Below are 27,854 nucleotides of genomic sequence, written 5' to 3'. Positions count from 1 at the left end.
CTCGCTGTGTGGAGTTGGGGGGTTTGTGTTTTCCCAGTATTTGTGATCCCTTGCCACAAAGCCCATTCCGAATCTCAGTGACGTTAAGGGACGGAGTGGAACTGCCCCAGCAGGTTTCCAAGGCTGTCAATCTTGATGAAACCAGGCGGCCTCTTCCTTCCCCAGAGGAGTGGCTAGTGGGTTCAATCCTTTGCCCTGGTTCAGTCGACCGCTGAGCGCTTTCACCGCTGGGCCACCAAAGTTCCTGGTTTGTTTGTTTTTCCAATAGCTCAAGAACCCCTTCCTATGCTGGCTCTTCTGGCCGTTGGAGAGCAGGCCATTCCAATTCCTAGCGCCCCCAAGGGACACAGGAGAACTGCCCCCGGGGTTTCCTCTTGGCATCTTCAAGGGGCAAGTAGCGGGGTCTCTCTCCTTGGGAGCCGCTGGCCGATTTGAATTGACTGTTAGGTTAGCAGCCAAGTGCTTAACCCTTGTGCCACCAGGACCCCTTCTGCTGTGTTTAACATCTATCCATTGACCACCCTAGAAATAAAAACTTAAGAGTTGGGTTTTGTTTTTATCTCCCTGTAAAAACCCCCATCATACATGCGTTCTATGTTCAGGTAAATAACGTATTTTTGTGGGAGGGAAAAACCCCCAAACGGCCCCCCAACAAATGCGAAGAGACGGTGGTTACAAATCTCTCTAACATCGAGCTCTCATAAAAGACAGCTGCTCCGACCGAGAGAAGAGCTTTTCAGAGCAACGTCGGGCACAGGGATTGTCGTTCAATCGCCGTAACCACCCTATGCGGCAAGAATCACGATTCCTATGTGACAGGAAGGGAAATCTACAGAGAGACCACTGCAATGTCAGCCCTCCGCCGGCCGGCGGAGAAGACACAGGCAGAGGGGCAAGGCGCGAGTAGACACACACACACACACACACACACACGCACACAGTCTTGGTCACACACAGGTGTCACTGAGAAAGAGGCACAGGAAACACCCACAGGCAGAAGGACCCGAGAAAACCAGGAGACGCCCCCCAGAACGAGGGAGACCCCCAGAACCGCACGCAGGAGACAGGGTCCTCGGTGGCGAGAAGGTTCTAGCACGGGGACAGGGACCTAGGCAGTGACACCAGAAGCCAGGAGAAGGGACCAGGGGCGCAAGTGCCCACCAAGCAGAAGACCATCCAGGAAGCAGTGCTGCCTGCCTTCCCACAAGCAGCCAAGGGCGGGCAGGTGGCCGCCAGCCTTCCTCTCCCACACAGCCGCCCCACTTGGGTGTGGCAGACACACAGAACGCGAAGCCCCCAGACATCCCAGGGCCCTGGACTCCGGGCACTTTCAGATTCTGAGCTTACTGAAACGGTATCCCCAGGGATCGGGGCCCCTGCCCTTTGGGGAATCCAGTTCACTCCCAGGTTCTCCTGGGTCCCATCAGATTTCACACTCTGGGTCACCCCCCTGTGGGGCTCAGCCAGCGCCAGACCCAACCTTACTTATTTCTACCCTTCCTAGCTAGCTGGGGAGTACGGACCATGGAAACAGCTGTGTCTGGCAGACAGGGTCCCAGAAGAAGAAATTGAAATACCAGGGCCTAAGTCTCCAAAATCCAAAACAAACCCTCTGCCACCGACTCACAGGGACCCTGGAGAGCAGAGTGGAACCACCCCCTGCAGATAGACGGATGGATGGATGGATGGATGGATGGATGGATGGATAGATTGACTGATTGACTGTAACAGCCTCGTCTTTCTCCCCAGGAGCACCTGGTGATTCAAACGGCTAACTTTGTGGTTGGCAATCCAGTGGGTAACCCACTAGCCCACCAAGGGGACCCTCCCCCTCAAATGTGCAACCGCCAGAACTGTGTTTTGGGGAAAACAAAAAAACAAACAAAACATGCCTTATTCCGACTGGAGTAGACTGCAGTCAAGAGTTGGGGTGGTGGGGAGAATGTTCACACCCGGCACCCCAAAGAGGCCGTTTCACAGAATGCACTGGGGGGGCTGCTGCAAGCTGCGGACAGCATGGCCCCAGGAGGGACGTTCAGAAAAAGACACCCATGGGGACACACACACACACACACACACACACACTTCAGTCCACTTCCCATGGCCAGTTCCCAGCCAACCCCTATCTCCTGGCAGTCCAAAGCCCAGCTAGTCTCTAAGTGCCCCGTGCTAACCTGCTTCTGAACGTCCCTGCGTGTGTGCACCTGCCCTCCCGGTTCCCCGCGACCGGCCCCCTTGGGGAGGGAGGCGCCCACCCCAGCTCACAAAGTCCACCAGGTGGACGTTGTCTTTCTAACACTCCCTCCCCTGGCCTCTCACCGTCACCCTGGTGAGCTCTGCACCTGGATCTCCAGGACAGAAACCCCCTCTCCGCCCCCCACCCGCCCCCCAACTGCTGGCCACTTCCTGGGCTCCGCCCTGGCGCCTCCCCCCCCTCTCTCTCTCTCCCCTGGCCAACGCAGCTGCCTCCCACCGCCCCAGCGAGCGGGGCTGATCCAAAGCGCCCCTTCCCGCGCGCCAGCGCAGAGGAAGCGTCCCTCTTCCTCCCCGGGTGGCGAGGGGCTCTCCCCTCCAGGGGACCTGGGACGGGGGCAGTCACAAAGTCCTCAGCCCAGGCCGGGAGGGCCGCTGGGGTGAGGGGCACCAACTCTGCGCGGGCAGGGGCACGGAGGTGATCGGAACGCTCTGTCTTGCCCTGGGGGGGTGGATTACAGCGGGGAGCTTCCCGGTCGCCCCACCCACACGCGGCCAAGGTCTCGGGGAGACCGCTGCGCGGTCGCCCCACAGTGGTCAGACCACGCTAGTGCAGGGCGCGAGGCCAGCTGTGCGGGCTGGGCCTCCAAAGAGCCGCCCCCCAGCCCGGCCAGGACACGTAGTCTAGCCGGGATCAGCTCCAGGCACTTCCCCTTCCCCCCAGAACCTCCGCTGCGGGGCCCCAGGGACAGGGCAGGATGCCCCTCCCTGAAAGGCCGTGTGCAGCTCTGCTTCACGCTCGGGGGACAGCCAGGCCTGCAGGCCCGAGAGCCTCCGGATACCACCGCTGGGTCACAACCTGTCCTGAAATGAGAAACTCCCTTCAGCAGCCCCCACCCACCCACACACCCGGGGAGGCCTGCACCAGCCCAGGAAGGAGTGCCAGTGTGGTCCCCCTGCCCCCCAAGCCCTGTAACATAGGCAGTAGGAGCACACCAATGCAGCATCACACCAGGACCACCACACACAGCCCACAGGATGCCTCTCACCCGTCATGACACACACACACCCTTACAGTGACCTGAGGCTGGGACCCAGAAGGTCACAGAGACCCAAGTCCACCATGTTTTGGTGGCCTTTGGACGACTAACAGTGGTAGAAACCCAGGGGAGGAACTCAGGCCAGCAGGGATTGGGGGGTACGGGGAGGGGGGGTACACTCAGCTCACACACCCGGAACTAGCCCTTTCTGCTGAGGCTGCTGTGCCCACCATGTGGCCCCATACCCCTTCACCCGCCCTCAGGCAAGACACAGAACTGCGTACACAGGAAGGCCCAACTGACCAACCAGTAGGGCACGTGGTCAGCCCTGTCCCCCAAAAGAGAGGCTTAGGGGCGTCTGGGCGTGGCTGGGGAGAGAGGTGGCAGAGTTGCCAGCAGGCAGGCGTTGAACTAGCTCTCCCAGTCTGCCAGTCTGCTTGTCCCCAGGCGGTTCCCAAGTTCCAAGGAAGGCAGTGACCACACCCCAGAACCCCACACACCCCTCCACCCCCGCAGCATTGCCCCAACCCCTCAAACCAGCTGCTCAGGCTCGGGCTGATGCGCTGTGCCGGGCCAACCAGCCAATTCAGAGTTGAGCAAAAGAATCTTGCCTGGCCGTGCCCGGGCACCTCCACCCAGGGCCTGCCAGACACTGAGGTGACCCCTGAACCCCCTAGCCCATCCCCTGCCCTTAACTGATACTGGTTTCTTCCTTCACAGGCATTTACCCAACATGCCTGTGGTTCTCCTTGGGCCTGGGGCTTTGCCCCCCAAGGGGTGGCCCAGCTGGCTCTTCAAGGGGTTGCCTAGCACCCCAAACACTGAATCAGCCTCTGAACCAGCAGGCCTGATGCCCATGTGACTTCTGAGGCTCACTGAGTGCCCCTTGTTCTCTGCCCAGTGCCCCTGGGCATAACCTCTCAGGGACAGGGACTTTTAGAAAGGGGTTCCACACACTCCAACCCCCCCCTCGTCCTTGGCCAGGATCCCACAGTCCAACACCCCTATACACCCCTGATCCTGCATCAACTGCTAGCACCAGCTCCCCTGGTCTCTGTTCCTCTCCCAGCCCCCACCCCCACCCCAGCTCAGAGCAAGGGATACCCCTAAAGGTTGGGGCACCTTGTATTTCCCCCTCCACACATCATTCTAATCACCATGTGCAGGGCCAGCACTGTCATCTCCATGGGCCAGAGGAGAAGCAAACCACCCCACTCAGAGAGGATGTGAGTACCACACCCTGCCTCAGGGATTTCCCTCCTGGTGGGGTGAGGCTGAAAGAGAAGCCTGTTCCCCTACGTTACACCCAGTCTAAAGGACACTAACATGCTTTCTGGGGCACCTTCACCTATCACACAGCCCCAGGCCCCAACTGCATGTCTGCATCTCGCCCCCACCCCAGGGGAGCACAGCATGGGGGCCTGGATTCTAATAGGAGAGACTGTTTCCAAGCAATTGTGGGCGTGGGGCTGGCACTGTGTTGGGGCCATAAACATCAGCAACCCCATTTTAAAACCCTGTGACTGTACAGTTCCGAGTCGCTGGGAGCTCACGTGGTCGTACAGAGGAGAATCTCCGATTGAGTTTTCATGACTACACTCTACAAAAGCCGATCACCAGGCCTTTCTTGCTCGCAGCCCTTGGGTAGGTTTCCACCCATAACTTTCAGGTTAGCAGCGGACTGCAAACTGCTTGTACCACGCAGGTAGCTACTTGGGTTCTCTGGGTCCTTCTTAAAAGACCCCACTGCCTTGGCACAGTCTGCTCCACTCAGCAGGATGCCCTCTGGGAGCCAGGCCAGGTGAGGCCAGTCCCGCCTGTGAAACCTTCCTCCTGGACCCTCTGTGGTCACACACCCACCCCTACCTGGCGCTAGAACACTCGATGGGGGGCACACAACCGGCTCAGGCCCCCGGAGCCCCCAGCACCAGCGCCTTGGCACTCGCAGTCCTGGTGGGAGGCACTGCAGGGCGCGGGAGGGGGTGGGCACCCAGCGTGGGCACCCAGCCCTCCTAGGGGCGGCCTGGGTCTCGCACACTGCACACCCCTCCCGACATGGGAAGACTTACATAACCCAGTGCTGCACACACCCTGAGCACGCTGCTCGTCCAAGCACCATGCTGGGGCTCGCCCCTCGCCCCTCGCGGCTGGCGCCCGCCGCTGGGTGGACGGAAGGACTCCAGGCGGGGCAGTCCGCCGACCCGTCCTCCGCCCCCACCGCCCCGCCACAGCCCCTGCGCCGTCTCTATGCCCCTCACCACTCCTTCCCGAGTTCTGGTTTGAATTAGTCACCGGCTCCAACCACCACATTCCTCAGGCTGCTGGCGCGGCGCCAGGCGCTGGGGCGGGGGCCATCCCGCCCGGACGGGTTTGGAAGTGGGGTGGGGACGTGAGCACCGCCTCTGGAGGGGAAAGGGGCGGGTCCGAGCGCGGGGCCACCCCGTAGCCCCCCTCCCCGCCCACCCCGGTGCAGGAATCTCCCTAATTATGTCCCCCACCCCCAAACCCCACCCGTCCCGCTGGGCGGCGCGCTGCAAACTTCCAGGCTCAGCGGGCCCAAGAGGGACAAGGCGCTTTCTTTCGGAGGGGCAAAGCCAGGGCGGGGCAGCGGGGGGCGGGGAGCTGGGCTGGGGGGCCGCCGCCAGGAGCGAGCGGGGAGAGGTTGGTGGTGCAGAACCGGGTGGGGCCGCAGGACGCAGGACGCGAAGTCGCGGCCAAGGGTGGGCAGCCGGGAAGGCCAGCCCAGGGGCGCGCGGCGCGCCAGGAGGGGCGGCCTGGCAAAGTCCGCCGCCAGTAACACGGGTCGCCGCCAGCCACCCGGGCCGAGCCACGGCCCGTGGAGAGGGACCGGGTGGGCGCCCCGCCGCTGTCTGTCCGCCTGGGGAACCCGGGAGCGGCGCGCAGCGCGCGCTGGAGCGCTTTTCCAACTTTGCCAACTTGTGCCCCAACTCCCGCGACAGAGCTGCGCTCCCGGGCGCGACGCCTCGCCTCCCTGCGCGTCCCCGGCTGCCCCGCTTGCTCCCGGAGGCCCCGCTCCTCACCGTGACACCCCCTTCACGGCGCCGCGCCCAAGCCCTGCCACCCCCTGCCCCAGCTCCCCGCGCGCGCGCCCCGCGCTCCTACCTGCGCGCTCAGCCCCAGGGCACGGCCATCGCCCGCGGGGGCCTGGGGTCGCGGTGCGGTGGCTGCTGGAGCGGCGAGCCCGGGCGGGGCGGGTCCGGCAGGCAAGCGCTGCAGTCCCCGCGGCGGAGCTGCTCCGAGTGGCCAGGCCCCCGCGCGCGGAGGCGGCTCTTGTAACTCCGGTCGGCGGGCGGGTCCGCTCCAAGCGCTGGAGAGAGGGCGGGGCCGGGCGGGGCCGAGCGGGGCAGGACCGAGCCCTGGGGCCGACGCAGGAGGGACCCCGGAGCTGGCTGCTGGGGAGGCCGGCCAGAGGACGCACGCAGGCCCCCCACTCCCATCCAGCGGCCCGGGTCCTGACCCAGGCCTGGCGTTACACCCGCTCTGTGCAGTGTAACCCTGAAGGCTCTAGGGTTCACCTTAGAGCTGAGCTACAAATCCACCCCGTCTTGCAGGCGGGGCCAAGGCCGGGCCAGAAAACAGACAAGGTGGGAGTGTTGGGGTGAGTCAGCCCCTGCTTGCAGCCAGAAACCAACCTGTGTCTTCTCAACACGGACCAATCTACTTCGAACCCCAGGCCCCAATCTCTTAACTTGATTCCCGAGTTCCATGTGGCCGTGTCCATTTCTCACCTTCCCTCTTTCTGGGGTTGGGGGGGAGCTCAGCCCCCTCCCCCATAGAACTGGCCTGGAAACGCAAGCACCACCTCCCTGAGTCAGCCATCCCAAAGCCCACTCCTGTAGTGACCCAGGAGTGAGACCCAGGACACAGACTGCACACACACCCAGGGGTCACATCCAGGACCCCAAACCTAGGAGTCAGGCCACAGACCCAGCAGTCAGATTCAGGCCCAGGCTACACAGACCTCAAGACCCAAGGCTCAGGAGTCACACCCAGAACCCGAGTCACACCCAAGAGTCACACCCAGACCCATGACCCACAGGTCAAGACTTCGAATCAGGTCCCAGGATGGAGACCCGAGTCACATCCAAGTGTCCAAGATCCAGACCCAGGAGTTCAAATCAGACCCAAGACAAGGAGCTGACTTGACTGCCGCCTTCCTTCCCCTGAGACTGAGACACTTGGGAGCTCCCCCATTTCCTGTGATTCCCCACCCCCTTCCCACTCCTCCTCAAACCCCTCTTGGGGGTCCCTCCTCCCTCCTCCACCTCTCCACTAGCAGGACGCCAAGCTTCCAGATTTACAGCCATTTCCCACAGTCACTTCTAACTACATGGAGAGTTTATTAAATGCTTAATGATGGGGTACAGGGACCTTCTGGCAACGACCTCTCCCTCCACACCCCCTTCTCTTCTCCCCTATGATTTCTCTTTTCCTCCTCTCCTAGGTGGCCGCTCCTGGGCCTCCTGAGCTGGGCTATTCTTCCTTCCCAAGCCCTTCAGGACCGAGACCCCAGGCAGAGGGCTGAGGAAGCCTAGCTGGAGGCTGCAGCGAGCGAGCACCCTCCTCCCAGCCAGCCATCCCGGGGAACGCGCTGGGGTTGAGACCAGCGGGGCCGGCCCTGTCCTCTGAAATGGCAAACATGTTTACAGACTAAAAATACCCAACAGCCAACTCTGCTGCCAGCCCTGGGGGCTGTGTCCCAGGTCCAGTTACCAGCCCAGGGTACAGGCCGTGGGGGAGGGAAGAGCCAGCAGAAGCCCCAGACGTGCGAATATACTCCTACAATAGACAGAGAGGTGGAGACACTCCAGCAGGCAGAGACATGCAAACAACACGGGAAAGCAGAAAGCTCGGCGCCCGCATTCACACACACACACAAACACACATGTATGCATGTACACAGGCAGCCCACTGCCAGAAATCTAGGTCATTACAGACCCAGACCCTCCTAAGAATCACCTCCTCCCCAGTTTCTTCGGCCTCACCCCGCCCCTCTTCTCACATGCACTCTAACGGGAAAAATGTAAACTTTCACTTTAGTTGTTGAAAAAACAAAGCACTAATTCATGGCCAAGTGGATTCCAATGCAGGGCAGCCCCACGTGTTGCACAGTACAAATGCTCCACGTGGTTTTCCTGGCCGGAATCCTTCCGGAAGCAGATCCTCAGGCCTTTCTTCCTTGGTGCCAGTGGGAAGCGTAAGATCACTGATTTTGAGGTTCCTAGCACAAACTATTTGTACCACCCAGATGGCTCTTTTAAACAGTAAAGACTGAAAGCTCCTTCTTTCCCTCAACAACCACTTTTAAAAATTTTTTAATTTCATATTTTCACTATTTATTCTGGTTTTTATATGTAGACCAAGAATAAAGTGATCAATGAGCCCCCAAACCAGATCATCCCTCCGGAGATATATACATGTTTTTCTTCTGGTGTAGATGTACCCTGGGTTGTTTTTTTTTAAATCATTTTATTGGCATATAATTCACATATCATACAGTGTAACAGTCCAATCATATTAAGAAGAGTCGTGCCATCCTCACCACATTTTCAGAACATCTTCTGTCTCGTACTCGCTGGTAGCTCCCCATATCCTCCACCCAACCTGCCCTGCCAACCTCCCGGGTAATTATTAACCCGGTTACAATCTCTCGTATTGGTTTATTGCTTAATGAAGTCAGTCAATCCTGATGCAGGGTGACGATTTAGACCAGACGGAAAAGTTGAACAAGACAAAGCAAATGTTTTCCCCTGCCCGCCCAGCCCAGTCCCTCTCCCCAAAGGTAACTATTGTTAACAATTTGTACCAAAGGCTTTTTAACTTTATGCAATGCAGCAGCAGCTGGGTCCTTGAAAGAGGGGGGTTTCACAGCACACATGAGGACGACCGAAGGACTATTGGGGTGAAGGAGGACTACACTGAGCTTTTCAGGAAGGTGTCCCTGCTGTGAAGTAGGGTACACAGGCCCTGCAAAAAAAAAACCCTGTGGGGTAGGGGTTGGGGGTTGGGGCTGATGCTGGAAAGGAAGACAGATGGGGCGGGGATGGGGGGAGGGTGTTGTGCCCTTATCTCCACTGGAACTCAACTCAGCCCCCTTGGCATGAACACACGGAGGCAGGCTTCCCTGGGCTTGAAGCCAGCTTATCTGAGGCACTGTTTGCTCCGGCCACCCTCTGGGTCAACAGGGAAGAAGGCAGGAGGTGAGGCTGATTTGTGGATCCACCGCAGAACAGAGATTTCACTGGGGGTAAGAGACTATCAAGACACTTGGCAGAGGGAATTCTGGGGACTGGCTTTTGCCCCAGTCCAGGTTAGGGAGGTGTAGACCGTAAGTTGACACACTCATATGACCTACTGTCTACCCCCTGGGTAGACTCTGCACCCTGGCAATTGAAAATGTTTTCACTATTGCCCATGATCCAGGAGAAAGTGAGGGTATGATGGAGTGCTCCCCCACCCCCTCACAGGGTATAGTATGGGCCACTTGTGGAAACACTGGATACTGTGCCCCCTCTTTAAAAAAAACTGGCAGGACGTGCTGAACTCCGTCAGCCTGGAAACAAGCCCCCACCGCCCGGAGTTGATTCAGACTCCTGGCGCCCCCGTGTGTCATGGAGTAGAACTGCTCTGGGGGGGCTTCTCTTGACTGGAGTCTTCATGCAAGTCTGGGGCTCCAGACCTCTCCTGCGGAGTCACTGGGTGGGTGCAAGTCTTCCTCAGACTTTAGGTTAGCAACAAAGTCCAAAGCATCTGAGCCACCCCCCACCCCACCCCCAGGGAAGGGGGATACATGTCAACATCCAGTTGTGTTATAGAGATACACGTCTGGAGAGATGTGTCTGCCCAATTTTCTTGTTATTGCCCATGGCTGTAGTATACCTCACCCTCTCCATACCCCACCATCCAGCTACCTTACTTTCTACTTAAGGAGGCTGGGGGTACTAGCAAGATCTAGCTCAGTGAGAGGGTGAGTGGGTTGGAAAGGGGGAACTGATTACAAGGATCTACATGTGACCTCCTCCCTGGGAGATGGGCAACAGAAAAAGGGGGTGAAGGGAGACACCGGATAGGGCAAGATATGACAAAATAATAATTTATAAATTATCAAGGGCTCATGAGGGAGGGGGGAGCGGGGAGGGAAGGGAAAAAAAAGAGGACCTGATGCAAAGGGCTTAAGTGGAGAGCAAATGCTTTGAAAATGATGAGGGCAAAGAATGTACAGATGTGCTTTATACAATTGATGTATGTATATACATGTATTGTGATAAGAGTTGTATGAACCCCTAAGAAAATGTTTAAAAAAAAAAAATCTAGCTCAGTGAATTTCCACCCCACCCCCGAAAATCCCAGGAAGGAGACAGACACTCTGGAGGGAGATGGTGTTGACAGGGTGAGCGATTGAGAGGCCCCCAGCCCCACGCAGCAGGGGTCATTTGAGCCCCAGGAGGACAAGGACAAGGACTTCCGCCAGAGGCCCCACACCTAGGGCAGTGGCTTCCGCAGCACAATCATTCATTCAGGAACACATGGAGAAAAGCATGAATGAAGTCCAGGCAGAATTGCCCCTCCCCCCCCCCCCCCCCCCCGAAATCCTTCCTCTTTGTACAACAGCATCCTGCACCGCACTGTCAAAGCTTCTCAAAGCTCTCAGCCCCTGGGCTCATTCCCGTCTCTCATGAAGCCGCCCGGCGGGGCCAGGCATTGGTGGTGGTGACGATGGCGTGGCAGGGGTGGCCATGGTCGGTCCTGGTCAGGCACTTGCAATCCATGCGCCCCAGGTCTCCCTGCAGAAAGAAAGGTCTGAAAGCCCTTAGCTTAGGTTCTGGGTTTCCGGCTGATCCTGTGCTTTGACCAAATTAACATGACCTTTTCTAGCAGGTGTTTTACACACACACACACACACACACACACACACCCTAGTAATAAGGGGTCTCAAGGCCCCCATCCGTGGCTGCAATACCTCAGTGTTTTCTCAAAGGTTGTAGCTTCTCCTGCCAAAATAAAGGCTGCCGCTACCCCTAACCCCGGGATCAAGGAGGGCTTCACCCCCACCCACCCCACCCACCCCGGCAAGACACTGCCGCGTTCCAGACGGGCGAGCCGAGCCAAGATGTGACACGTCGGAGGAGGCATCCCCGGGATACCCCAGGCTGCAGAAACAACACTCGCTCTGCGGGGGTTCCCTGCGACGTGACGAGAGGGGTGTGTGTGTTTGATGAACCTTGGGCTCCTGGTTGCCAAGCAACGTGCTTGTTTTGTTCCTATTGTGCTGTTTCCATGGCAACCACCGTGGGGCGCTCGGGACCGGCCCCGGGCCAGGGGGTTCCCCTTCCTCGCCCTTCTCTCCGCGGTCCCCTGTTCCGAACACCGGGAAGAAACGGCGGGCACCACTTAAAAGGGTAAGCGCAGCTTTCGCAACTTTCACTTCCAGAAAGGAAGGAGGAGGGGGGTGCCGCCTCTTTGGAAGCCGGCTGCCAGCCCCCCTCCCCCCCCACCGGCTCCACCCACGGCCTTTGAGTTGGTTCTGACTCACCGACAGAACTGCAGGACAGAGAACTGCTCCCTGGAGTTTCCGAGACCGCAACTCTTTAGGGAAGCAAAGTGGCTCATCGGTCTCCCTGGAGCAGCAGGGGAGCAGCTCAGAGCTTAGCCAACTGCACCACCAGCACGCCTTACGTCCTCCCCCAGGGCATCAGGGTCATGAGCCTGGAATCCTCAGAAGGGAAGAAACGATTGAGCCACCTGGAATCCTCCATACCCCACCTCCACCCCATATGCACATGCCCCAGGCGTTAGCATCCCAGCCCCATCCCTCTCCGCCCACTTTAAACCCCCACCCGCCTCCCCAGGCGGGACTCAAACCTCCTGGACAATCTTGGAATGCAAGCGTTATTTGCTAAGGGATTCTCCAATTCCAAAACTCCTCGCCCTCACCCCAAACCTGAAGCCAAAGAAACGCCTCCTCCCGCTCCAGTCCAACCCCAGCCTCAAGCTTCCAACTTCCAATAAAGAGTTCCTGAATTACAGCCACTCAGAAACCCCTCCGTTACACCCAGTCCCTCATGAAATCGCCAACCCTCGCAGAACTGAAGGCAAACCAAATAAATAAATAAAGCTGCCTCCAGAACAAGAGCTCAGAGACTTTGGGAGGAAAACATGCAAACCTAAGCCATCCAAAGGGTGCCTGGGAATACACAGGCACACCACCACACGCGCCAAGGTCAGAGGATTGTAGCAAGGTCAAGATCCTGGTAGTGATGTCCTACTGGATGTAGTTTTGAAAAAAGAAACATGATCAGTGGGAGAAACTGAGTCAAGTGGACGTGGGATGGGACCCAAAAAAAAACCTCACTACCATGGAGTTGATACCGACTCAGGACAAGCCAACGGGGTAGGGGAGGACAGCCCCTGTCACTCTTTACAGGAACAGAACCCGGTCTTTCTCCAGAGGATCACTGGTGGGTTCGAGCTGCTGACCTACCTTGCAGTTAGCAGCCCAACACATAACCATTACACCACCAGGGCGTCTCTCAAACATGCTAGCAAGGTAGTGAGAAGAGACGGGAAAGTAGGCTACTAAGAACAGGACAGGGAGGGGCACTGGTCAAACTTGGATCCAGGGGAGGTGGCCTACTGGGCAAGGAGGATACTGAGAGGCGAGGTGGACCAGAGTGGAGGGAAAATGAGCAGCAAACCAGGACTGAATGAAGCTATAAAGGAGCTATGAGAAGAGGCTGGGGACCAACGGGGCCAGCAGTTGAAAGCAGGAGAAGAGGGGCAGGAATGAAGGGAGCAGCCAACGCCCCAGTCAGCTCAACCTCCAGCGTTCCAAGCAGGCGAGCAGGGGTGGAGGGGGAGAGGCATCATTGGGTGGGGGGGGGGGGCTGTCCTCTTCCCTTTCTAGGAACCTGCCTTCCTTCCCAGCTTCCTGCCAGGGCCGTTTGGGGAGCCTAGCCTAGATCCCCCTCCCTCCAGGGCTCTGGCTTCAGGACAGGAAGGGCCTAGGCTGCCCCGAGCCTGAGTCACCACATAGCTGAGGTTCCTGTCACCCACTGTCCCGCCCCTGCTACACCCAGTGCCCTCTGCCCGCTCCAGCACTTGCATTGCTCCCTCGGGCTGACCAGGCCTCAGAGGTGCCTGTGATACTCCTCTGCAGGTTTTCTTGTCTTTTTTTTTTTTTTGCAGGTTTTGAAAGCCCGGATGGGAACCTCAAGGTCCAGGGCGGTGACTGGGTCCACCATCTCAGGATCTCTCCTGCTCGTCTTTCAAAGTGACTCCAATAGGGGGGCTGCGAGGAGAAGGGTGGGGTGCCCCAGAGTGGTCACTGCCCTCGCTGGGTAAAATACTTTCACAGGGATGACTTTGTGAGAGCTCTTGGTGGTCCCTGCCAGCTGCCCTACATTCCGTATGTCTGAGTCAGCGACAGGACTCGCTGGAAAGAGTAGGAGGACAGGGGAGGGGGAGGGGGGACCGAGGTGCTCACCCCTGCCCTAGCGGCAGAAGTAGGTGGGTAGGGCAGGGTAAGGTGTAGACACTGCACCCCAGGGCGGCCAATACCCCAGGCAACCTGGTGACTCAGCTGTCACATGGAAGAAGCCTGGCAGGAAAGCACCCTCTGGCTTCCCTGTGACACAGGGGGACATTCGGAGGATGTCCCGCTGAGGGGCTGGCCCTGCCCCACTATAAACAACCATCCCTTCCCAGGGCAGACCCAGTGCCTGTGTTCAGCTGCTTCCTCCCGACCTGTGATGGCCCCTCTTTTTGTTTTCAGTCTGCACGGCCCTGCCTACCCTCCTGTGACTGCCTGGGCCCTTGGCCATGATCCCTGATTCCCCGCCTGGCTTTGCCCATCCTACCACCCCCATCCTGGCAGAGCCAGCCCGAGGATTGCAAAAGGGCTGAGCCAGTGCAGAGGCCCTCACATGACAGCTGCTCCTGCTGCAGGGCGGGGGTGGGGGGGGGGAGAGGCTGGAAGTAGGGGGAGGCACATTCCATGGGAGATCTGATCACAAAAGACCCCCCCAACCTGGGATGTACCACCCATTGTGCAAACAAGGCACCAGATACCCCCATACCTGAGGAAGCCAGGAACACAAAGGCGGCTGTGGGAGCAGGAGTGGGGCAAGAAGCCAGAGACCAGGAACATCAGAAGATCCAAGGGACACCAAGGATCACGAGTCAGTGCCACCTGCCCAAGGGGTGCCCAGCTTACGGGAGACTCCAGGCATCAAGCACTACTATTTAGCAACTCCATTTGCCTCCCACCCCACCCCCCCGCCATCTTTTGGGTGCTGAGGCAAGGGGACATGCCAGCAATCCCACTGGAGCACAACAGACACCTCCTCTGGGTGCCATGCCAGCCCAATTCCAGCTGACAGACAAGAGCAGGTGGCACGTTTGCTAACCTTTCAGGAGTGCCCATCTTTTTGCTCTAGAGAACTGGGGGTGGGGCGGTTGGAGAAGAGGGGGGTAGGTACCCCAGAATGACATTCATATCGAGGACCAAAGTCAGCTGGAGAAGTTGACAGTGCCCTGCAGGTCCTGCTGATGGGGTGAGCCAGGATGCCACAACCCCCCCAGGGAAATGAATGGGAGGCACCAGGAAGGGAAGTTCTGGGTTCTGGAGACAGTGTTGGTTGCCATGAAAACCAGTAAACATTTCAGAAAGCATGGGGCCAAGCCCCCAAAAAGCATTTCATGCCTCTCCCGGCCTCATTCTAGATACCCTTCCCCCACCTCTCCAAAGAGGAAGTGGCACATTTGGGGCATGTGGGCAGCTGGTGGGATGGGTCCGACCCAGGGAGAACAACTGTCCGCAGGCTCCAGCTCAGAACAGGATGTGAAAAAGGAGAAAAAAAGCGAGGTCTTTCTTTGAAGAGCTGTTAGGGCTTTTTAACTTTGTAATGAGTGACTTAAGCAGAAACACCAACAAAGTCAGAATAATTGAGCAAGGAGTGGGGAGTGGGGGGGGTACTCGTTGGGCTGCTGACAGCTAGGTCAGCAGTTCAAAACCACGAGCTGCTCCTCCAGAGGAAGATGAGGGGTTCTGGCCATGAACCGGCCAGATGGCAGTGGGCGAGTTGGTAAACTCAGTATGTGCTGGTTTACTTACAAGGGAAACTAGGTTCATCTGGCCCCTCGAATTCACAACTGTTCGCATCTTGGCACCCTGACACCCCAGTAACCCTCTGAGCCCACCGGACCCCCTTCCCCCACTGCGCTTTCCTTCAGCCTTGCTGGAGATGCGTAAAGCGCGCCAAGCAGGGAAAATCCCCAACTCCTTCCCTCACTACCACCACCGACCCCACCCCCTTCACACACCCCTTCCTGGTGGAAGGGCATGGGGCGCCGTGTGGAATGGGAGGACATGTGAGCCCGGGGAGGTGCGGGGGCGACACGAGGTTCCCTGGCACGCCAGGAAAACTGCCCGGCAACGGGAGACGTCATTCAGGCAAGGGCTCCAAGTGGCTGCGCGTGCCCAGCGGGGTGGAGCCAGGAAAGGCGGGGCCGAGACACCCCACCCACGCCCAGCACGGGAGCAAGGCTCCACGGGAGGAAAGGCTGCAGCGGTGACTCAGGCCTCCCCGGGGCAGGGCGGGGTCCCAACCAACTCCAGCCGTGCTTCCCTGCTTGCAGGCCCACAGCTGCCGCTAGATTCTAGCGCAGTGAACCTCTTCCCTGCCCACCGGCCCACTCTGAGCATCTGTCGGGCTCACAACTGCCCCTCCGGGCTCCACCCTCCCTCGACTGCCCACTTTGCCCTCTCCCTAACAGCCCCGCGCCCACAACCCAGGTCACCTTTGCTCTGCACCAAACCGCCACAGCTTCGAGCTCAGGCGGCAGGATGTGCGGATGAGTCACTTTCCTGCCATCCATCTCATGGGCAGCTTGGGTGTGACAGTCCCTGCCAACCCCCAACCCCCACCGCTGTGTGGGCTGCCAGATCGTCAGCTCTCCTCTTGGGCCCCACTGCAGGCCCTCCTTACAGAACCTGCTGCCCAGATCTGCAGCGACTCAGCTTAAGGGCCTTGAAGATTACACCAGCAGAGAAGGGGGTGTGGTGGGAAAGCTGGGCAGGGGAGGAGTCTGGCAGGTTCCTGAGGTCCCAGCAACCAGCTCGGCACACCCCAAAGCCAGCACCCAGCACTGTGGACCCTTGTCTTGTGGGTGGAGTTCGGCATGCTCAGCAGGGCCAGTTGTCAAGTTGGGACCCAACCTCAAATGAGCAGCCGGTGAGACAGGGCGGAGCCAGAACCAAGCTGCACCTCTGGTACTCTGGCCAAAGGCACAGGTGCCAGGTAAGGGATCCCAGTAGATTATAGCCCTACCTGTAAGCCATCTCTGGGTCTGACCTCAGCAGGACCTTCTTCCCCTCCTGAACATTCCCCTCCCGTGGCCAGACAAGCTGGAAGGGCGAGGAAACCAAAATTAAAGGCCATCCAGGCCATGGTTTGCACGTGTCCCAATTTCACCACCAGCCTCCATGCTCTCGACAGTTCGCGGAGGAACAAGAATGTCTGCAATGGGTGGAGGTGATCCCCAAGAGAAGCAGCAACCATCGGTCCAAGCAAGGTGGAAAAGGAGGGCTGTGCCTTTCACCTAGCAAGGGCTTCAGAGGGCCACCCACTGGGTCCCCCAGTCCTGTCACAACAGCCTGTGATCATTCAAATCTCTGGCTCCACTTCCTGGTCTAGGAGTTAGGGACAGCCCGTGCCTGTTGAAGCCAGCTGTGCCCACTCTCCCCGCTTGTGAAGGATCTAAAACTATGAGCCTGGGTGACTGCCAGGGGCAGGTGTAGAAAGAGTTCTCGCCCATCACCCTGGCTTCAAGGTCTGTGGTTCGGGGCCCCAACTCTAACAAGCCTATGTCTAACAGAATAGAAACGCTGGGCGCTCCTGGGCCGTCCACGAGTGTTATGTCTGAACCCAAGGACACAGCCGCTGTCCAGCCGCCTCTTGAAGGTCGTCTTCCCCTTTGCTGCTGCCCGTCCAGTTTACCAAGCAGTGGGAGCTAAGGTCTCGGACCCAGGAATGAAATAGCTACGGAACTCCGTACCATGCCAACCCTAACTGCTCCCCACCTTTCCCAGCTGGATGAACTGCCAGCAGCAGCAGCAGGAGGGAGGACGGTGGGAATCACAACTTGGGGGGGCCTAGGGTTCTGCCTCCTGAAGTCACTGAGGTCTGACAGGCGAGGCAGACAACACCCTGACTGCACCCCTTTGAAGGAGCCACGCTGACAGAAGAGGCGCACACGAAGGGTCACTGCTCAGCTTCCTTTAATGACCCCCCCATCCATCGCCCCACAGGGCAGGTGCAGGCGGCGGGCCAGCGGCAGGCCGTTCACTTGAAGATCTTGCCCTGGTTGAAGGCTTTGCCTACGTGCTGGAAGGCCCCCTCCCAGGAGAAGTACTCTTGGACCAGCGTCTTTGTCTCCTCACTGCCAGGATCCAGTTTCCGCCATGTGTACGACTCATAATCCACCTGCCAATCTGGACTCAGCTACAGAACCGAGGCCAGGAAAGGAAACAGCGGTCAGGCCACCACACCAGACACCCACAGGGGCCTTTCCAGCCCAGACACATGCCATTGGCTCCCAGTGGGCTCTTACTGGCCCACCTCAGCCTAGAACTGAAGACAACTGTACTTGTCTACCAGCCATCACCCATGCCCCACCTGAAGCCACACCACCCTCCACCATCGCAGCCCTCACCGGAAAGACAAGCTCTTGGCCTCTGAAGACCCAAACCCCCGAAATGGAGCTGCTGTTGTTGGTTCCAAAGAGGATAACACTGGCGAAGGCATTCTTCCTCAGCTTGTCCAATCGCTGGAACATTCCTGAAGGGGCACAGGAAACCCATCTCTCAGCCCTGGGGCCACCATCACTCACCCACCACACTACACTGCCACCCCCATCTCGGCCCTCCTCCCCAACCACTTCTCACCAGTGATGAGGTTGCAGCTCATGAATGTCTGGCTCAGCTCCTCGGGGAAGCGGTACTCGGCGTACCACAGGGACCAGCCTTCCTTGTCAAAGTGCTCCCAGAAATGCGGCAGCGCCACCGAGAGGGTGTCCTCGTTGGAGTACTTGCGCTTGAACTCGTCCAGCACGAAGGGACTGGGGGGGGGAGGGGGGAACCCACCAAAAGTCAGCCAAGGGGTTACTGGAGGGGGCCCGGGGAGGGCCCCAGGGTGCTTAGGCTTGAAACAGGATTGCTACGGAAGGAAGCAACCACTGGGCTGGCAGCTGTGTGGCCTTAGGAGGGAGGAGGGGCGGAAGGTTATAAGCAGGGTGGGGCGCGAGTAAGCTGGGCAAGTGGGCCCTGCTCCTGGAAGGGTACAGCTAACTGCTGCCCCCCAGTGGAGATGCAGAGAGAACACTGTCCCAGGGCTGGCTCCAGGATGCTCTTCCTGGACCCTGGTTTTTGTGTAAACTGTAAAAGCAGCCAAGTGCGAGCGTGGCCCTTAGACCCGGTCCACACAAGTTTGAGTCTGGCTACAGAAGTACCCTGGGCCTAACAGCCCCCAGGGGAGCCCACCCCTCACCACAGGTGCTTCTCCTGCCAGCAGCAAGGAGCCCTGAGTTAATGCTCCGATGGGATTTCTGGAGCCCCAGCAGTGTCGTGATGAATTAGGCTGCCAGTCCCAAGGTCAGCAGTTCAAAACAACCAGCAGCTCCTCGGGAGAAAGATGGAACTTCCGACTCCAGTAAGAGTTCCAGGTGTGGGAATTCCCGGGGACAGCTCTGCCCTGTTTGACAGGGCTGCTCTGTGTCAGCATGGCTCGACGGCTAGAGTGAGTTCTGCCTCAACAAGAGCTCTGAGGTGGGACACTTAGGCACTGGGCTGCAAGCTTGAAACTACCAGCTGTCTCGGGACACGCCCCCCGCCCAGTAGGGCCACTGCAAGTCCGAATGGGCCCGTGGCAGCTGAGTGTGGTAGTGGTTTCGGACAAGGTTCTGTTGTGCCTAGGCTCCTGTCCTACCACGGCTTTGCAGGTAACAGGGACCCGCTGAGACAAACATGTCATCTCCTGCATGGACTGGTCTGAATCTATCACCCCCGCTTCCTGAGCAGTCATTCATGTGACTCACGCACTCATATAAATAATACGGCAGAGGTCACCGTGGATGTGCCACTCAGCTCTCCTGCCTTAACGAGTTGTTGGCGCAGGGCCCTCAGCAGTGGGCTGTCCACGGTCTGCTGGGTCCCGATCCCTCCCGGCGGGCTCACGACAGACATTCCATGGAGGAACGCTAAGACGGCACCCACCCAAAAGTGGTGATGGGGACTCGGGTATTTTATGAGCCGGCATGGACTTTCCTCCAGGGTCTGAGCTGCTCCTCAACCCAATTTAGCTATAAGGCCTTAAAAAAGACCAGAAATTGAAATTTTAAAAACAGCGTGGCTCTGATGGCCTCCTGACAATAAATGTTTTAAAAGTTAGGGAAAATGTTAAAGAACTAACATGAACAAAAAAATGTTAAGGCAAAATTTAAGAAAGGCCAGAGAACCTAAAGCAAACCAGACTGACCCCACCTACCTCCCAAGCAATGAAAGGGCTCCCTCCACGGGGCTTCTAAAGCCACGCTCCCTGAAGCAGCACACAGCCTCCCCTTTCTCTCACGGAGCAGCTGATGGATTTGAACCTCCCACCTGCAGACCAGCCACCAACCCACTACGCTGCCAGGGCTCTTTGCCCAATAAACACGCAAACACCTAACTAATCATTAACAGGGTCAGAAGACATCAGCTGGCATTGTCACCAGGGTTAGTTCTACCGCTGGTATTGACACCCCCGCCCCCGATTCTGCTCACTGTGGACCTGGCCTGTGCTAGACTCCCAATATATCCCACAGGTTGAGAAAAAATCCTTTGAAGACTTTAACCCACAGCCAGTGGACCAATTCTGATTCAGAGAGACACCACAGGGCCCACGCGCCAATGCCCCTCAGTCTGAAGGCTGTCCATCTTTCTCCAGAGGAGCGGCTGGTAGGTTCAAACTAGTGACCTTGTGGTTAAGGGCCCAACCCATAATCAGCTACGCTGCTGCCCTGGCTCAAGACCTGGTCTTCCTGATGGCACACCGTAAGTGCCTTGGGGCTCTGCCACCCCGCCCACCCCACAGCACCCCCTGCTCCTGCTGAATTTGTACTTCCCCAGCCTAAGCACAGCCAGCACACGCCCATCCACCCCCAGCGGGCGCCTTATCGTACTGGTCCCAACACCCAAACCACCGCACACCCGGGGCACCCACACTGGAAGCCCCCCAGACCAACTGCTGGGAAACTCACTGGCATCAGAAAAGGGCAGTCGGAGTCGGCCAAGGACAAAAACACGGGCAGAGTGCCCGCAGAGAAGACGGTGCTCAGGGTGCTTGAAATCCAAGTACCTTGGAAGCCCCAAGGGAGGGGAAAGCCGGCCGCCAGGCAAGTGCTGCGGTCTCCCTTCTAATCCTGACAAGAACCTCGACTTCCCTCAAAGGCAACGCAGGCAACCTCTGGGGCTCCGTCCCACTCTCCGTTTGGGGAGCCATGAACTGCACCAGCCACAGGCATCCTGTCTCCAGGATGTTTTGGGTCCAGATCCAATGCAACAGAAGGACACAGCCACCCCCAGAGGGGAGCAGCCCAGGGGCAGTACAGGAGCTGGCTGCCCGCCCCTGTCTCTCCCCGATCCTCACCACCTCCATGCTGACAGCTCGCCAGCCTCCTGGTGGGCAAGCTCAAGACCACCAGGCACTGCCAGCTCAGGTCCTGCCCCAGCGCCAGCTTTTTGCTGGGAAGGGAATTCCCATTTCCCCACCGCTGGGCGGAGGCGGCCGTGCTCCTTTCAGTGCATTTCCCACGAGCCTTTGGAAGCACCTTTTGTGTTGGGACACGCACTTAATTCTTGGTACTTTTTTTTTCCATAAAGGAATTGCTGTTATCTCTAACTAAAACCGTGACAATTTCGATGCCCACTGTCCCCTCCAACTCACAGGGACCCCACAGGGCCGGGCAGCGCTGCTCCCGGGCTGCACACAGCTATACATCTTTCCAGAAGCACAAAGCCTCATTCACTTCGCTCCCAAGGAGCTGCTGGTTAACAAGACCCACGACACCAACTATGGCTCTTTGAGTGCCAACAACCCAAAACTCTGGGCCCTGGTTGGAGGGTAGCACTGGTAGAAAGCACGTCTCCTCCACCTGGACGAGCCTTACCTCTTGGGCAGGTGAGCAAAGGGGTCCTTGGCCTTGGGCTCAGCGGCCAGCGCCTGTTCACATTCGTCCATCTCCTCCTCAGGGGCAGGAGCCGCGGCCTTCTTCTCTTCTTTCCGCTCCGCCGGGGCCTTCTGCTTCTCCTCCCGGGGTGCCTTCTCTTTCCGAGGGGTGTCCTTCTTGGGCTGGATCTCAGCAAACTTTTTAGCTGGGGCAGAGGGAGAGTGTAAAATGAGCCTGTTTCCACGGTCTTCTGGGGCGCCTGCCTCACCCACTCACTCTTCCTCCACGGGGGACGACAGACAGGACCTTCAGCAGCAATGTGCAAAGAGGGTTGTCCAAGTTCACAGAAAAAGGGAATGACAAGGTGGATGTCTCTGCATATGAAGCCCCCTCATACAAGCGGGTGCCCGTGGACAAAGTCAGTCTCCCCCAACATCATACTCCACCTCCATGGCATACTCCATATTCTGTGTGTGTGTGGGGGGGTCCCCACTTTACCCAGAGCAAAAGAGCTGACCCAGCCCTCTGAAACTTGGGTCTCACACCCATCCGACCCCCAGCCTTACCATCAAACTGTGCCATCTTCTCACAGAGCTTCACCTCCCCCAAGACGGCCCGGAACTGGGGCTGGTGAATGCAGGTGAGGAACCAGCGGTTGGTATTGGGGAAGGCCTGACGGAAAGAAGGCTCTAGGACCTGCCAGGATGTGGGGAGGAAACAGTCAGTGGAGACAAAGGCCCCCAAGGCTTTCTCTCTAGCCAGCACCCAGGGACCCTTTGTTACTTTCTCAGCACTCTCCCTGCCCCCTCCCCACATGCAGCTCCCTAGAACACCACTTGATGGGGGCACGGACATACTCATATCAGGTGGCACGAGGCCTCGGAGCACGAGCATGTGGGAAGGGCAGAAAGCCCCAGAGCACTAGGTATTGCTGTCACAGAGCCACTGGGGGATTCGAACAGCCAACCTTTGAGTCGGCACCCAAGCGCTTTATCACTGTGTCACCAGGACAGCTAGTTGGAATTCAGACGAGGACTGTGCTTTCCCATTTCCATTCTGAAGCTCTTCTGGGAAACCCAGCCCAAGTGAACTGACGGAGGGGGCCCACCCTGTACTTGTGGCATTCACCCACCCAGGCCCTGGACGGAGCCGCTAAGCACCCAACTCCGAGTCCTCGCAGACGCCGTCCAGCAGTAGACGGTTTTAAAAGGTTGGAGACCAACAGAGGAACTGCCCACAACTTCGCCAAGTCAACACCACCAGCCGCATGCCCCCGCCCGTGGCAGTTCCAGAGTCCTCTCCCTCCCTCACAGGGGGAGGCAGGAACAACTCCCTGGGGGCGGCTCACATTTTGCTGAAGCCAGGGAGGCAAAACAAACTCAGGCGGCAGGGAGGGAAGGACACCAGGTCTCCGCATGCCTGGCTCACTCTCCGGCCACCAGAGCAGCCGTTCGCCTCACCCCCACACCGCTGCAAAGTCCAACGGAGTTGGCCCTGGCACAGCACACACCCCCAATCACCTGGGGGCTCCCACATCCCTTTGGATGCAGTGACCCGAGGACGGAGAACCGCCCATAGGTTTTCCGAGTCTTTATAGAAGCAGACAGCCACAATCTTTCGGACACCGTGGGGTTGTGGTTGAGCGGCTAACCTTTCTGTTCACATCGCAGGTGAGCTAGCACTTAGACCAGGAGTTCTCAACCTGTGGGTCGCGACCCTTTCACAGGGGTCGCCCAATTCCCAACAGTAGCAGAATTAGAGTTATGGAAATAGCAACGAAAACAATTTGTGGTTGGGGGTTCACTACAACATGAGGAACTATGTGAAAAGGTCGAGGCTTTAGGAAGGTTGAGAACCGCTGGCTTAGACAATCATTTATCAGCTTCACTGACCCTTCAGGCCTCCCTCGGGCGTGCCGAGTTCGGTTCCGGAGAACCGCCGCAACTAGGCGAAGAGCGAACTCTTGTGAGAAAAGACGCTCAGAAGCACTGTAGGAAAAATTGCTTGACACCCCCCCCCCAGGGTAGCCACAGACCTCACGAAAGATACAGCACCCAAGTGAAACGAGAGGAGACGGGGTGCGCCCACGGCGTCAGGGACCAGCCAGGACCCAGCTCCCTCATCATCTCAACACCCACAGAGGGGTGACTACCCGCTTGATGCCCTTCAGACGAGACCAGTCACCACGCACACACCTCTACCCCTGCCATTAGGGACAAGCCAAGACCTAGATGGCACCCCGCGAGACACACGGAAGCTTCCCAAGAATGCAGCAGCAAAGGAAGTATCTTCGCTGCCACAGATGCTGAGGACGGAGCATCACCCTAATTCCCAGAGGGGAAAAAACCCAACTTAAATGTCAAGGTGAAGCCAAATCATAGCTACCCTACAAGACAGGGCAGTTCCCCCCCTGTGAGTTTCTGAAACGGTCCCTCTTTATAGGAGCAGAAAGCCCTGTTTCTCCAGAAGCGGGCGAGGGTTTTGAACTGCTGACCCTGCAGTTAGCAGCCCGATCAATGCGTAACCACTGCCCCACCAGGGCTTGCTGACTTCGCATCAGAGGGAGGGCAAGCAGAGTCCTTGTCCGAATTTCAAGCGACTCCCAACCAGCTGGCACACCTCAGAGACTTGTCACTGTTTCTGGCTGCTCCCACTCTCTTGCCAGCTAGACTGCCCCACCTCTCACCCCAATACACATCACCTGTTTGTAGAGCCACAAGAGGGTGCAGACGACTGTGATGTCAGCCAGGGTCACTCGGTCACCCACCAGGAAAGTCCTGGTTTTCAAGTGGGCATCCAGCAGGCCCAGGATTCGCCGCACCTCCTCCTTGGCGTTCTCGGTGGCCTGTAGAATTTGTGAGGTCAGCCAGCGGGTCCCAATTCATTTATTGGGCTCCCAGTCCCGCCCCATCCTTCCAAGGCGTCGGACTCAGAGGTCATTCCAAACCTCTCCATCACCAATGCTAGACTGATCTATACTGGAGCTTGGATTGCAGAAGGAGCTGAGCGGGCAGCTGACCAAACTGCCCGGCAGCAAACCAAACTGCCCGGCAGCAAAAATTTCTCCCCTGACTCCTGATGTCCTTCACCATCTCCCCACGGGGTCTAAGCAGAAACCTGGATCCAAGAAGCCCACTGCGCCAGATCCGAACTTCTCTCTCCCCAGTTGGCAATGTTTTCTTAGATTGCTTGCTCTGACCGCCCCCTCCTCCCCCTGTGCCCCTGGCTTACTTCCCCCTCAAGGCCCAAGGCTCACCTGCTTGTTGTGATGCATGATGCCCAAGGTGGGGAACACCCAGGTACTGGCTGGGGGGACGATGTCGCTGTCCGCGAAGCTCACCCACTGCACCACCTGGGCTGCTGCCTCTGGGGTTCTTCCCCGTAGCTCCTCGTTGCTCACTGCAGCCAATGCAGAACAGGCCAGTGAAAACCTGGGAGCCACGAGGACCTCCTCCGGTCCACTCTAGCCCCCCCCCACCTCCCCTGGACAATTACCATAGTAGGCAATGGCATTGCTCTCAAACACACAGAAGCCATCATCACCTTCAAACGCCGGGACCTGGGGATGAAGCAACCAAAAGGCACCGTGAAGCGCACTCACTGGCTTCCAGAAACCCACGGGTGACCAGCCCTGCTATCAAGTTTGTGAAACTACCAGAAATTCAAGCCTCAAATGCATCTGAGTAACGAGAGTCGCTTGCTTTTGGAGCTCTCGCATACCCACTGGTGGAATACCTGTGGAAACCCATCAGGTTACAAACAAATGACTCCAGACCGAGGCTGACCGATAGCTAAGTCTACTCCCTTCATCGGGCATTGCCCCAGCGTGCTGGGCGTCTTCTGCCTTTCCTTGACTCTATGCCTATCTCTGGGAGGCCGCTTAGGGAGCCCCCGCAGAGCTGTACTGCCAACCGCAAGGCCAGGCCAGGGATCCCAAAGTGCCAGCCCGCGCCTCCGGAGGAAGACGACAATGACATTGTCTGCTCCTGTGGAGATTTACAGCCTCGGAAACCACAGGGTCACCAAGTGCAAATGGCCTTGCTGGCAGCAGGTCAGGCCCGTGGGAGCGAGACCCCTGCTCCCAGCAGGCCCTGGGCATGTTCACACTGAACTTGAAAAGGGGACCTGGGAAGCAGTCGGCGGCTCACCGACAAGCTCACAAACACCTCAAACTGCCATCAAGCAAACCCGACTCCTGGCAACTCTACAGGGCAGGGAGAACTGCTCCCTGCGGGTTCCCAGACCAGTGGGTCTCGACCCCGCGCGGGGGGGGGTGGGGGGGGTTGTGTGTCAAACAACCCTTTCACAGGGGTCATTTGATTCACAACAGTAGCAAAGTTACAGTTATGAAACAGCAATGAAAATAATGTTACGGTTGTGGGGTGACCACCACATGAGGCACTGTATGAAAGGGCCACGGCATCAGGAAGGCTGAGAACCACTGTGCCTAGACTGTAACCCTTCACTGGAGTAGGAAGCCTCCTGTCTCCCAAGGAGCAGCTGATGGCTTCAAACTGCTGGCCCTGCCGTTAGCAGCCCAGACATTAACCTGTGACAGGCCACCTGGGCGCTAGTATGTCTTACAACCCCGAGGGCCTGCAGCCACTGAAATGCGAAAGACAACACACTCCTTCCCTTTTGACGGGGGTGTCTTTTCCAGAGCACAGAGACCCTAGGATTTGCGGGGTCTCAGGACCCCACTCACCTTGCCAGCAGGGAATTTGCGGAGAAATTCGGGGGTGCGGTTGGTTTGGCCGAAGTGGAAGTGGGGTGGTGTGGACAGCACGCGGATCTGAGCCCCACTGTACTGAGCAGCGATGAGGGCCTTGCAGGCCCGCCAGTTTTCTGGGTATGTGTAAAGGGTCTGCGTAAGAGAGAAAGGGGTGAGGGCCTGGAGGGGAGAGTCCCTGTGGGACCCAGCCCCTTGTTGTCCGACCTCTGTAACCAGAGTCGCTCGAATCCCAAGAACAGGATCACACACCAACTGCTAAATAAAGCTTGTCCACGGACCTGACCTTTCCTAAGGACGTGTCGCCAAGCGCTCTCTTCCCGCAAACTCATCTCCCACAAACCCAGCACTGGCAGCTCCCTCGACTCCCACCTGCCGCCGCACAGCGCCTCCCTGGAGTCTTTCATTCATTGTCGGCGCCGCGCGGGCCCACCGCTGTCGGTCTTCTCTCCCCCCACCAGCGGCACCCTGGCCTGCACCCACCCACCCACCCACCCACCCAGGAGCAGGCCCACAGCCGCGTCCCACAGCCGCCCCTCCCCGGCCCCGCAGGCCACCCTCCGGCCCCGCAGACATCCCGGGCGCTGCCGTCCCTCCGTGCCCGGCGCTGGACAGCAGGTCCACTTGGCCTGACTCCCTAGTCCCCAGATTCCCTTTGCGCCTCAGCGCCCCCTGAAAGCACCCCTAGCCGGGGCCAGCCCGCCTCTGCTCACAAAGACCCTCCGCCTCCCCCGATTCCCCCGCTGGTGCCCCACAAAACGGCCGCCAAAGTCCCGTCCGCCAGCCCGGGCCCCCTGCCTTGAGGAGGACAACGAGTCCAACCCCGAAGGCTTAGAGCCGACGTCCCTTTACTGCTCGCCCCCCGCGACCCTCCCACTTCTGGCCTCCGGAGAAGCCCCGCTTCAGGGTCCTCCCCAGGCTCCGGGAGCCCCGCTCTCCACCAGAAGCACGCCAGACCCCAGCTCCGTCCCGCACTCGGCTCCAGGACTCCGCGCGTGCCCGCTGTGCCCACTCGGGCAGAGGATGGCGGCGGATAGGGGGACCTGGCTCGCCAGAGCCGGCAAACTCACCCCAGCCGCCATGGTGATTCCGCAGAGAAAGGGGGTGGGGCGCTCGGCGCTGCCGCAAAGTACGCCGCCGCGGGAGGGAGGGCGGGAGGGAGCACGCGCCCGGGAGACGCGGCAGCCGGAAAGCGAGGACGGCATAGAAGGCATACGCACGACAGTTCGTAATCCGGCGGCCGCTGAACTGGTCAGAGGGGTGGGGCCCGCGGGCTGGCCCGGGAAACGGCGCCTGCGCACTGAGCCGCGGCCGGCTGCTCTGCCCCTCGGGGAGCTGCGTGTCCGGCCCCGAGGTGGCCCCCTGCAGGCCCCGGGAGAAGGGCCTCAAAGGGAACTCCGCCAGACACCCCAACACCAGGATCGTGAGACAGCGCCTGCGCCCAGGTGGCACTGTGCCAAACCTCCGTTAGTTCCTAGAAAGGGACCTCCGCCTAACGGCGTCCCGGGGCTGAAAACACAAAACCACGCTCCCTGCCATGGAGTCAGTGCTGACCTGAGAATTTCCAAGACTGTTCAGCCTCTACCCGTCCCACTGGAGGCGGCTGGTGGTTCCAAACCCTCGCCTAGCTGGTGGCAGCCCAGTAAGGGAGGGCACTGTAAGACTCCCCC

General features: G+C 58.7%; 2 protein-coding genes and 1 long non-coding RNA gene across 5 annotated transcripts in view; all 3 read right to left on the bottom strand.

Moving 5' to 3' along the window:
- AHNAK (AHNAK nucleoprotein) overlaps positions 1-6,513 on the bottom strand; it is a 32,326-nt gene extending 25,813 nt beyond the window's left edge. Inside the window, exon 1 of one of the 3 annotated variants that reach the window (XM_075545613.1) lies at positions 6,357-6,513. The gene's annotated coding sequence lies outside the window, so the exon portion shown is untranslated. The other 2 variants (XM_075545617.1, XM_075545614.1) reach the window with 2 other exon arrangements.
- A 4,339-nt stretch (positions 6,514-10,852) lies between these two features.
- LOC142446262 (uncharacterized) lies at positions 10,853-16,250 on the bottom strand. Its single transcript, XR_012784039.1, has 3 exons — positions 16,053-16,250; positions 11,788-11,960; positions 10,853-11,038 (listed from the first exon to the last, which is right to left on the bottom strand). It is a non-coding gene; the product is annotated as an uncharacterized LOC142446262 (long non-coding RNA).
- A 1,269-nt stretch (positions 16,251-17,519) lies between these two features.
- On the bottom strand, positions 17,520-27,408 carry EEF1G (eukaryotic translation elongation factor 1 gamma). The gene is made up of 10 exons (XM_075545612.1): positions 27,255-27,408; positions 26,161-26,319; positions 24,951-25,014; positions 24,712-24,854; positions 24,157-24,300; positions 22,022-22,151; positions 21,456-21,660; positions 18,199-18,371; positions 17,967-18,091; positions 17,520-17,755 (listed from the first exon to the last, which is right to left on the bottom strand). The coding sequence occupies exons 1-10, from the start codon at positions 27,396-27,398 to the stop codon at positions 17,597-17,599; spliced, it is 1,446 nt and encodes a 481-aa protein (XP_075401727.1). The 5' UTR covers positions 27,399-27,408; the 3' UTR covers positions 17,520-17,596.
- Positions 27,409-27,854: the final 446 nt, after the last annotated feature.

Source organism: Tenrec ecaudatus, chromosome 4 (genome assembly GCF_050624435.1).
Source record: "Tenrec ecaudatus isolate mTenEca1 chromosome 4, mTenEca1.hap1, whole genome shotgun sequence".
In the NCBI taxonomy this organism is placed as follows: Eukaryota; Metazoa; Chordata; class Mammalia; order Afrosoricida; family Tenrecidae; genus Tenrec; species Tenrec ecaudatus.
Note: the sequence above shows the minus strand (reverse complement) of the source record. Positions and strands in the feature narration are given on the sequence as shown.

Bases quoted from the DNA above. Each gene is read 5' to 3' on its own strand.
- EEF1G (XM_075545612.1), bottom strand. From the start codon at position 27,398: ATGCCTTCTATGCCGTCCTCGCTTTCCGGCTGCCGCGTCTCCCGGGCG. The intron at 24,855-24,950 runs GTAATTGTCCAG...CATTGGCTGCAG, and splicing joins CAATGCCATTGCCTACTATG to TGAGCAACGAGGAGCTACGG. The intron at 22,152-24,156 runs GTGATGTGTATT...ACATCCTGGCAG, and splicing joins TCTTGTGGCTCTACAAACAG to GTCCTAGAGCCTTCTTTCCG.